Source organism: Pomacea canaliculata, linkage group LG10 (assembly GCF_003073045.1).
Source record: "Pomacea canaliculata isolate SZHN2017 linkage group LG10, ASM307304v1, whole genome shotgun sequence".
NCBI lineage: Eukaryota > Metazoa > Mollusca > Gastropoda > Architaenioglossa > Ampullariidae > Pomacea > Pomacea canaliculata.
Window position 1 is genome coordinate 12,798,319 of NC_037599.1, and position 11,670 is coordinate 12,809,988.

At 35.5% G+C, this 11,670-nt stretch overlaps 2 protein-coding genes across 7 annotated transcripts in view; one reads left to right on the forward strand and one right to left on the reverse strand.

Annotated features, from left to right (window-relative positions):
* Positions 1–4,054, forward strand: part of LOC112573069 — a 36,863-nt gene extending 32,809 nt beyond the window's left edge. For all 5 annotated transcript variants that reach the window (XM_025253074.1, XM_025253070.1, XM_025253075.1 and 2 more), the window contains 4 exons: positions 95–250; positions 411–503; positions 796–939; positions 1,600–4,054. In XM_025253074.1, coding sequence (XP_025108859.1) covers positions 95–250; positions 411–503; positions 796–939; positions 1,600–1,644 — 438 coding nt within the window. In that variant the 3' untranslated portion in view covers positions 1,645–4,054. The remainder of the gene's footprint in view (positions 1–94; positions 251–410; positions 504–795; positions 940–1,599) is intronic.
* LOC112573071 (DNA methyltransferase 1-associated protein 1-like) lies at positions 3,983–11,666 on the reverse strand. 2 transcript variants are annotated; one of them, XM_025253077.1, is made up of 13 exons: positions 11,549–11,666; positions 10,852–10,964; positions 10,418–10,502; positions 9,948–10,075; positions 9,713–9,787; positions 8,288–8,506; positions 8,033–8,140; positions 7,074–7,262; positions 6,419–6,490; positions 6,016–6,088; positions 5,404–5,558; positions 4,885–5,154; positions 3,983–4,552 (listed from the first exon to the last, which is right to left on the reverse strand). In XM_025253077.1, exons 2-13 carry the CDS (start codon positions 10,945–10,947, stop codon positions 4,490–4,492), a joined length of 1,533 nt encoding a protein of 510 aa, XP_025108862.1. In that variant the 5' UTR covers positions 10,948–10,964; positions 11,549–11,666; the 3' UTR covers positions 3,983–4,489. The 2 variants fall into 2 exon arrangements, with proteins under 2 accessions (XP_025108862.1, XP_025108863.1); XM_025253078.1 differs by having other exon boundaries at positions 9,948–10,068; positions 10,414–10,502.
* Positions 11,667–11,670: the final 4 nt, after the last annotated feature.

The window sequence follows — 11,670 nt, forward strand, 5'->3', positions numbered from 1 at the left end:
ACTTGGAAAAATCATGTGCATTTTTGATATATGACTAGAGCTGTTCATGCAGATTTTTTTGATCATCTATTTGCTTTGGTTTGCCATTTTTCAGGCATGGACAGCTGTTCAGGTTTTCAAGGAGAAGTATGCTAATACCGCCACATTTCAGCTGCCCTTGTTTAAGGGTCCACCATCACAGCAGATGCTCAAACAACTGGCTCGAGAGCCATGCAAAGAATGGATGGAGAAAAACATTCGCAATGGCACAGTAATTATATGATTTTATGTGATTTCATTTAGACGTTTGGGTGTACAGTTAGTGATGTGAAAGTAACAGAGAGGTATAAGGTAAGCTTTGTGAATATTGTTGACAATTTGTAACAGAACTGACTTTAATTGGGTTTTTTTTTTTTCCTTCCCTCTACCAGATCAAGCTGATTGAAGGTGCTTCTGTTTTCGTGCGACTCTGTGATGCAAGGCGTGATGATGAGCTGGCATTTGATGTTCCCAGTTCTCGGCTGGTTAGTGTATTAGATTGGACATATTTTTATTCACAGTCCATGTTACTGGCTCCCACCTTCTTCATACCACCACAATGGACACAATCCTGGAAAAATTATGTTATTGAGATAGTACTGTTAACTTACTGGTGATTGCTGACTTGCAGATTCTTAAACCTTGATGTGTAGATGTCACAAGTGTAATAGCCTTGGAAATAGACATTCAAAGACAACTTTTTTTGATTGTGCCACAGAGAATCAGGGTATTTATAAGAATGTTGTAAATAACAAATAAGCATACAAACTTTTCCAGGTTGAGATTAACACTGATTACATACCTCGTGGCATGGACGAGATCTACAGTAGAGAAAAGGCTGGAAATATTCTGGAATCATTAGTCCCTCATGGGAAGAACCCAGGACATTTTATGGATGGTCTGGCTATCAAGTTCAAAAGTGTAGGTTTTTTTGCTTCTTTATATAATCAGCAAGTATGTATATATCTATGTAATATGTTCCATGACAGGGCTTCTGCTAAGGCTAAATTCTTTGGGGTCCCAGGGACCCCTTCTTCAGATTTTTAAGGGGTCCCTGTTCTTCGCCCAAATTTGAAGGGGACCCCATTGACGAAAATTGAAGGGGTCCTCCGAACTTTTAATGCGTACTGTACACAATTTTTTGCGTAAGCAAAAGCCCTGCATGAGCAGAGTTGTCAACAGTTATGATTATAGTCTATCGACTAGTCTGCCTGCTTGTCTTCCTCTGCACATTTGTGACACTATCTTTACTGTTTGTTTCATGATTCCTCTTTGCATCTTCTGTTTGTCTTTTGTTATTTGGCTGCATGGTTGTTTCTCCTGTCCATGTCTCCTATTTGTCTCAAGCTCTGAGAGCACACTCCTTTGCGAGCATAAGTATGTGCTATATAAATCGTACGTTATGTATATGTTTATGATGTGTATGAATGCATGTGTGTACCTATGCACCTTCTTTTGTGCAAGTATATACATATATAATAGCATGTGAATATTTTTCATAGAAATATGTCAGAACAAAATTTCCTTTTTCAAAAATGATGGTCTCTATTTATTATTTCTCATTTCTATGAATTTTTACAGTTGGTTTACAAACTTTACGAGGAAGGTGTTGTGAGCAACACATAAGTTGTGATCCAAACTGGAGACATCAGCATGCTTCGACTTGAAACCTTTGCTGACTCCTGTTTCATTACAAAATCTGCTGTGTGGTCTTCAAGGTCTGACAACACACACAGGCACATATTTTAAGGAGGAGATGGTGAATTTCTCGGACAGCATCAGCTTCCCAGTGATAAATCTGAAGAAGCTGGAAAATTGAGGTGACTGTTGCACTCTCAGGCTCAATTTGAAGTCTGAGAGCACATGTTGTGTTTTAAGAATAGTTTGGTGTTTTGCATTGTCTTTGACATGATGACCTCTACTGAAATGGTAGGACATACAAAGTATGCTCCATGTGCAGAGGTTTGGACAATGATGAGTGCACTCACACTTTGTTTTACAGTGCAAGAACACTTTGTAAAAGACAGTTTATACTTGACTGCTGAAAGTTTTAATTCAGACTGAACATTTACACTGGAACCATAGAACACAAAGCTTCATGAGGATTGATTATACCCATGAAGTGGTGGGAAGTTAAGTGCATGGTAACTTTGCAGAAAAGCAGATTCCTTTGTGGGATCAATACATGTGTTGCTTCAGCAAAACTAATGTGGCATCCAAGTATTGCCTAAATGCAATACAAAAAGAATTGGACTTAAAAATAGAGATGATTTAAGCATCTGATGCTTTTCATTTCATTTCTTGAATAAAACTGTAACCTTGACAACTGTCATAAAAATCAGGTTGAAAAGAGAGGAAAAAGTGGGAAGCAATTGAAAAAAAAGACCCTACGTCTCAGCAAGATCCAGATCCAGTTGGTGTTTATGTAAACTTCATTAAGAACCCTTTGGATGTCCTGAACAAGAGGATATTTTACCTCATCAGACAGTGGGTATTTCTGCAGATATATACAGGATTATTGCTTTGCTGGCGCATTGGCTACTTGTGAATTAAAGGCTGAAAACTGTCAACATCTTAAGACAAAACCAGTGAAACAAATTTACCAGCAGGTCTGAGCTTGCTTCTTGGAGAGTCGACGTGATTTCCATGATGCCTTTGAGGCTTGACATATCTAAATTTCTGTGATGTTTTTGCTTTCCTTCTAAATAAGCATATACCATCGAGTGTCTCTTTTTCTTAGTCTCTCTTCACTCACCAGCATAAGCAAACACACACCCAGACATACTTAAAATAAAACTGAACATTTTCATAAATGTGAAAGTTGTCTCGGGCTTTTACAGGTTGTACTAAAATATAATGTGTACAAATTAGCATGAACAATGTGTATGTGCATTAAGAATCTGCAGATTTTTATGCATCAAGCATATCCACAAGTCAAGTTCTAGAAAAACTGAAGCTCCTGATTTTTTTTTCAGTTTTAGAGTTCAATAATCTGCTCTCATCACTTGTTTTTTTAACTACTAAACTCATGGATGTGCCTATGCTTGAATATACAGACAATAAGCACGAAACATTGCCTTTAAGTACCGTCTTTATCCTTGGAGAAAGGCGTGAGAATAACCATAGTTACATGGTTCTTAGCATAACTTATTTCAAGAGCATTTATCAAAATAACTCACGATAACCTAGTTTTTGTGGTGGAACTTTTAATATCATGGGTTTGTTATTGAATGATTGTACAACCTCCCATACCTCAATATGCTTTGTATTGCCTGACTTTTGATATTGCTTTAATAATTTTAATTCTTCCTGATTTGCTTTGTGCCTAAAATTGCTGCAGTTTATAAATTACTATATTGTAGTCAATTTTTGAAATATTTTTGTGATCGTACAATTAAAAGATAAGCAATTTTTTCCCCTTGTATGCAGATGGGCAAAACAATGGAAGCATGATGCTTTTATCATTTACATGCATGGTATGGTATTATAGGCATACACAGAATACTATTTTTACACACATGCTCATGCAATGGCCTTTGTTTCATTTGTACAAGTTTGAGGATAAGTTATTTGTAAAGATCTTGTTCAACAACCTGTAATGTTTCTAGTTACTTGTTTTTACCTTAATTTAAAATTATTACATTTATGATCAAGAAAAAAATTCTATTATTTATCATGTTCACAATATAAATGTTGACCATTACTTTGTCTATTATAATTTTAAAAGGCATAATACTACATTTTATTGTTATTTTCTTGGACATGATGATATATCTGTTGTATCAGAGTGATTAACAATCCAAGAAATTAATAAATGAAATCACTCTTCTTCACAAACTGTAATACCTGAAAATGACTATTATTAACAAAACTTCAGTCTAACATGGCATACCTTTTGAAATTTTGATGTGAAGAAAGGTATGCAAAATTTCTGTTGGAGGAAGAAAAAAAAGGACATCAACCATATTATGACATTTAGTTTTATTCAGGATTTTCTTACAGAATAATTACATAATAAATGTAAACATGTTAGGAATACATTTTACTGTTTTCTCTATGGCCAATAACAAAAAGTATGGTGATGCAAGCTAACACTAAAATTTGGGGGTGATACACCCTGAAATAGCAAAAAGAGGAGCTGAATTCAGCTTCCCTCTTACATGGGCAAACATTTCATTTACTTTGGCAAAGTTATGTAAAGGGCACTAGAAACTAATAGCTTTTGGTGAGCATTTGGAAGTTGGAACATGCTGAGTCCAAACTTGTCTGTCAATACATTGGGACTTGGGGTACTTTGGATAGTTGTTGCTTTGAAATTTTGCCCAGTTAAGGACATTTATGTAGACCTTGCCTGCAAATATGCTCATCAAATTACAAAAAAATATTGATCACATGATCCACATTCATAAACAACATACACACATTCATCTACTTTTCATGTATGCAGGCAACATTTTCTCGCCATTGCTTATCATTTCTGTTGCTTCATCTTCTTTATCAAATTCATCTGTTCCATGTTTCCCTTTCGTTTCCTCTGAAAAAAAAAACCCAGATAAAATTTACAGACCAATTAAACATTTGTGTGTGAACGTGCTTACATGCATACACTCATGCTAAACTGTTGACAAACTTCTCCAATGGTGCAAATCTCAAGACACTGATAAAATACAAGCAGACATGTAGTCCAGGTATTTATTGCAGCCAACCTAACTGCATCCTACAAGATCATTCTCCAAGCATTAAAACTACATATTTACTAATGCTTGCATTTTGATCATATGCATCAGTATTTAAACATTTTTTTTTATAAAAGTTAATTCTGCATATCAGCTATCTGTATTAACCCCCATCTCATGAAAACCTCACCTGTGGTGTTCCAACAACATCAATGTCACTATTCCGTCTGCGTCCTGACAAAGAACTGTCCTCAATGATTTCATCACCAATGGTGCCAAGGTTAGGTATAATGCCAGGAGAGTCAGGGGCTGACAGTAAACTTTCATCATCAAAGGCAGGTGTTGCAGGTGTGGAAAGGGACAGAGTCAGGGAAGGGACTTGTGGAGTAGATATAGACCCCAGTCCCACTTGCTCTGTAGTGGGTGTTAGCAGTGGTGTGGATGCTGCTGTTGATGAGCTCTGAAATAATAAACTCACTTTACAGACTTGGTCAAGTGTCACAACAGTTTTCTGCAGGTTATCTTTTATCAAAATTGGATGCTGTGACAAAAAATGCTGCAAATGCATGAATATGTTTAAGCGTATTGATATGGTCCAAATCAAGATGACAAAATGAGATAGTATCTATTCCATGCATGCGTGTGCAATATCATATTCCTGTATACGAGAAACATAAAACAATAATTTTATGCAATTCTTAAATCTCACCTTGGCAGGATTAAGTGTATCATAACGAAGTCGAAGCATCTGTAGCTCATATTCACAAGAAGCTAGGGCTAGTTTCAACTCGTACAACAAAACAATGTCTTGTCGGAGTTCATTGAAATGCTGCACCATCTCTTCAGTCGGCATTGGGTTGAACTCTGCATGAAAAAGTCTCAGGTAAAATATCAGACAATAAATGCAAAAGATTGTCTGCATCGATCATCCTGAATATTTAAGGAAAGTCATATTCTCCATTCACTTATGCTAGTGTTATCTAAGAAATGCATGTTTATACATGGTCTTCCTCCAGCACCAAAGCCAAGCTAAAAGTGCTTTAAATATATGTGAAGGCACACGAGCACATCTTTGCAGAGTGGCATCTAAATAACCTCCATACATGAACATGAACAAACAAGCAGACATACAACACATACATGTATATTGATGGTGGTAAAGAAACTGTGGTAGCCATAGAAAACTGAGCTGACAGAAACAAAGTAAACTGTGAAAAGGGGAAGTCATTGTGAAGAATACAAGAGACTTTGACAACTTTTTTGGAAGTCCTAGTGGCAGACATGCTGTACTTCATGCCCTTTCTTCCTCTGATGTACTCACCTATGCCAAGTTCTTCCAAGACTTGTTCGATTGCTTTCATTTTCTTTTGTCCAATAGAAGCAGGAAGTTTCATCTAATAAAAAGTCAAGTATAACGAATAAATGAATAATGAAGAAAGCAACAGCAAAGCAAACACCCAAGTCAGAAATACCCATTGTCTTTCTCTGTCCCTATATCTCTGATGAATAAAAGCTTATTCTCAAGCATTCTTAATTGGCAGACAAGTTGTTCAAGGTCTACATAATTTGATAAAGCTACTCTAAAGAAAAAGATCACCATGAATGCAGACAAAGTTGAAAATGCACATCTTGCTCTTTCTAAGAGCATGCACATGTACACAAGTGTACATGCACACACACATATGCATGAATAAATACATAAATTTAATGATTTTGACAATCACCCTTTGGCTCCGAAGAGAGACTCCAGATTGTTTAAAATCTGGAAACTTAATGCCGCCAGGTTCTGGTGTTGCCTGTAAAGAGATTTAGTTTGCATTACTTACTCTGCTGTCATTGAAATACTACTGACACTACAACTCTCTGAATTGAATTTATAAAGTACTTTACTAAAACGATGTGGCGTGACATCGTCACTTTTGTCTTTTGCAGCCATTTTAAGCTTGTTATCACAGAATTTAGTCTAAGCTGTTTTTGCAGCAGTTACTTACAACATTTTTCTGAACCTCTTTCCCTTCTACAAGACATAAACATTATGAAATTCATTTATTGTCTTTTTCCAAAAATGACTAGAGCTATTTCTGTTACAGCTGTAACCTCCATAACAAGTGTACACAACAAATGCAGCAATTAATAAATACCGATAAACAAGCACTGAAAACATTTCCTAATAAGGTTCTTGGTTCAAGAGACTTTGTAATAAGTAATAAGGCTTATCTATTATACTTTTCAGAATAAATTCTCTAAAACCTTAATTAACAGAAACAGGATTTCGCAGTATGTCATATTTTTTATGCAGATTTTGTTCAAAATGTTTTATCTTTTTCTTTAACATAAGCATATCCAGACCCTATGTGTCTATATTTCATCAATACATACTCCTCCATCCCGAAACTTCATCTGAGGAGGGAATTTCTTCTTTGTAGCTTTCCGCTCAGGTTTGCGGGGATCCATATTGCTGTCAGCTGCAGTGATAAGTTTCTGAAGGTCCTGAGTTTTCTTCTCACGTTCTTTTTTACGAAGCTCTATCTTCTTCAGTTCACCAATAAGATAATCTTCCTCTTCACACTAGGAAAGCCAAGACAATAAGGCATGACCATGAAGTTAGACAACAGGTACACAAAGTAAAATTACTTTATCAGGAGACACCCTCAATAACAGCAAACGATCAATCAGCCTGTCATTAACTGAAAACAATTAACTTATATAAAAAAAATGATAAGCAGTAAAACTGGCTGCTGTACATAGTGTTTAATTCCTGAACTCCTGACTAGAAAATAGCTTCTGATTTTACAAAATATAACACTATAGCAACTACCTAGCATGACAGCGATTATAATCATTATCGAACCCTGATAAGATAAACCATGTCATCTTGCCTGTTGATTTTTGAGTAATAAATTAAATATATGAACGACATGCTTTGTCATACTACAGACATACCACATGAGCAAGTATTTAACTGTTTGAGCAAGTACTGTTTTAAGTTATCTCTTCTCCACATCTTTTTAACACAATCTTGTTGTCAATCAGAACACATGCTATATTGGTAAATGCCAAGTAAATCATATTAAATTTAGAGTGCACATTTCTTATAAATATCTAGGGTTGAGGATAAAATGAAATTTGCTTGAGCTGTATTTCCTATGAAGCAAAGTTGTCTCCCATGACTAGCTGGAACATTCATACATGCTTGATAAGATCCAAAACAATTCTTCCATTATGACCTGTTTGCCCATGTTTTCAGATATTTAGATACAGAAAATGCATGCCTAATCCTAACTGTTAAATTATACTTGTAGAGACACAAAGGCTTGAGCATCTTGCACGTCAACTACCTGTTCTTGGGTTCTCTCAAAGAGCTTTGTCAACTGTGTTTTCCGACGCCTCTCGTGCTCAGCATCAAATGCTTTGATTTTTGGTTCCGTTCCCTGAGGAGCCCGCACCTGTTAAAAGAAGAAAAGGAAATAAAATTATAAAAAATTAATTGTTGGTGGAAAAAATACAGGAGCTAAAATGTTTTTAAAATCTCTTAACTTTCCAAGCTAAACAAATTTCCCCACAAACATCACAAATTTTACAACTAATCATACCTTGGTCAAAGTGTTGCAGACATTGTAATATCTCTCTTTTAGATCCTCAACACTGCGCTGTCGAAAACGCTGTCGGTCCCACCGATCGTGCACTACAATAAAGCGTACATCGAAACGTTTACAGAGATCAAAGAGATGGTCAGTCTCCTGTCGTGTCCATCCTTCGTCATGCAGATGCTGTTGATACTCAAGATCTGAGTAGGCAGGAATGTCCACAACCTTTAGGTGACAGACAAGCAAAAGTTATGGTCCATCACAAATTGAATCAATATGGAAAGACAAAGCGTGTCACAAACCTACTTTAAAAAAAAAAATTCAATCAGCTAGGAACAGGGCAGGTAGATGCTGAGTGATTTGTGTGGGAGTGCTTAGGTGTGATGACCACTTTTTTTTTATGTAATAGTGTCACTGAGAGGCTACACTAAGTTAGGGCTGATGTCAGGAGTGACTTTTACTGTTTCTTTGTATTTTGTTCTCGAATAGTCTTCCCCTTGAACAGGTAAGGGTAACTGATGGCTTTCCTTGTGTTAAGTCCTGACCAGACTTGTGCATCTTCTACTCATAGAAACCCTGCTGGGGCATGTCTGAATCAGTTTTGTTTCAGAGTCAATGAGTCTTTGAGCCTATGAATATTTTAGTCTTTTTTGAGAGTGAGTTGCATATATGGATTATTGTCCTCTTCATATGATGTAAATAGCTGAATGTAAAGTATTAATTGGGGAAACGTAACAGGTAGCATGGTAAGGACAATTTTTTCTGTCCAGGTTTTTCTTTTTAATTCTATTTCTTCATACATTGGTGCACTGGATCATACTGGACTTTGAGAAGCACACTAACCGGAAGAAAGATGGTTGTGTCTATGTTCTTTTATATTAGTGCTTGAAACCTGATGGAGGGAACTTCAATGAGGACATTCTTTGAAAGAGACTATAATATGGACTTTTTATAAGGAAAAATGTTATTTTATTGCATATCTGTAAAGTAATTCCTCACTTTGTTTGTTGAAAAATGTGGGATATTAAATTTCTTAAATTCAGATTTTTGATGGTGTTTTCATCTTTTTGAAAGCAACGTATGGTGTGCGGGTGACAAGGTGTCAGTCAAAACATCAAAACTAATAATATGATGTGAAGGTGGTTTCCTGGTTGGAACAAACTCTGGAGATTTCCACAAGACAATACCAACACTTACATGCTATAGAGAAGATGTTTTGCTATTTCTCACTGTTTTCTAATTTGTTTTTATTTTATAATTTATCAGAGCACACTTCCCAATTTATTATTGTCCAACTGTAGAGTGAAATGTTAAGTGAGAAATTTATCAGGTATGGGTACAACATTCAGAAATCTATAGATTTAAAAATGTTGCCAAGAGAATAAGGCAAAAGACTTCATCTGCAAAATGGCTTTTCATGTGATTTCTTACCTTGTTAAAACGTGCAAATGGATAGTCTTTTCCTTCATCAGCCACTTTTCTCCAGTGATAGAAAACTGCCCCATCCTAAACAAAAATAATGATAAATGTGAAATGATTATTTTAGATTAATTTCATGGAAAGGCAGTTATCAGACTGGCTCTACAAACAGTTGTGGACAGATGAATTCTACACTGAAGTGCTGTGTAGAAAAAGTCCTGCAAAGGACACAATAAACATGCTTCACCTTGCGTGCTGGGTTTGTGAAAGGCATCCATTTCCAAGGCCTAACACGACTGCTACCTATTTTAGCTTTCATCTGCTTGTAACCTTGATTGGAGTCTGATGGAAATATTGGTGGTGGGTCTCTGGCATGTAAAGAAACAAAACTCAATGGTACAGTATGCATCATATCACTGTTTACAAACTAAGACTTCATCAACAGTTAAATGATCATTAAAGAACTGTTAACAAATGTTTTAATGTTCTGGTTTTACAAGTGATATCAAAATAATTTATGCTGGCATAAAAAGAATACAATAATTAGTGCTTTATTATAGAACTTTCACCAGCTATTGGCAGTCTGAAACAGAATTTGCATGAAAATGCCTTTTGATTGTACTTTACATGATAGATCTACTTTTTCATCATAAAAATATACTTATTATTTTGATCATAAAGATATACTTATTATCTTCAACATAAAAATATACTTATTATCTGTCCAAAGCAGTCCCCAAAGCTCCCTGTGCATGCCCTCTGGCCTTTTGAATGTGACATGCTCTGGCTTTTTAACCTTTTTCTGTAACAGTAAGGCATGAAAACTTTTCCTAAAAGTCAATATATAGTTTGCAATGATTTACAAATGACACTATTCTGCTCCTAAGAGTAATAAATATTTAATAAACAGATTTACAAGTGTAATATATTTATGGACCTTTTTGATTAACTAAAATATTTGTTATGTTGGCATAGCGATGTCTGCTTGACCTTTGTCAATTAATAGCATAAGCCTACTGGAAATTACAGATTTAATATTGCCATTAAAATATTCCTTTTTGAAATTAACAAAAATTAGTTGCATACTTTTAGAACTGGAGAAAATGAAACTGAAGCCACATTTTATGGCAATTTTATTTTAAATCCCATACCTTTTTACCATCATTCATTAATGATTCCTTAGTGACAAACTCATGGGTTGTGCCACTGTCTAGTTCCAAAATGTCACGAACGTCAGAAGAAGTCATCTTGTCAGCTTCAAGTTCTGTGCAATAAAATATGTTTATATGTTATTCAAAATAAAATGCTTTGCAAATTTTGCTAAAGGAATAAAAACTGCTCAGTTTTGCACCTTTTGTGTGACTGATAAATCGAAGGAATACACACTGCCACTTTATTGATCCACAGGAAGTAACTTTTAAACATGGTAGTTATTCATTACAATACGCTCAAGTTTACGAGATGATCATATAATGTATGATATATCGAGCTAGCAAATAATAAAAATTACTAATGAAAATCATAGTGGGTATCGGTAGCAACAAACGTGTCGTGGTGTGATCCTTAATAGTGGATTACCATTTTTTTTTGTTACTTTTCTTACCCCTAAAATCTCGTAAAAGACAATGCCTATGCTGTTATCGGTTTAAGAAAGCGCTATATCGATCTAGATAACCGGAATAAATATTTGCGCTTCGCAGCCTGCAAAGTAAACGTGAAGCCGATGTGCACCAAGTCTGAGAACGCTTTCAAATATCGATCATAAACAAAAGGAGAATTATACATTATCTTGGCCAGTAATAATATAGAAAGAGAAAGACAAATCTTTATATATTTTTTTCCACTCACTGAAACACTTCAGACGTGAGTTAACAGAGTGTCGTGTGGTTTACTTTTACAGTGAAAACATTGCCAGCAAAAATCCAACACAGCAGTCAGCGGATTTATCTCCCATTTCCTTCATTGCGAGT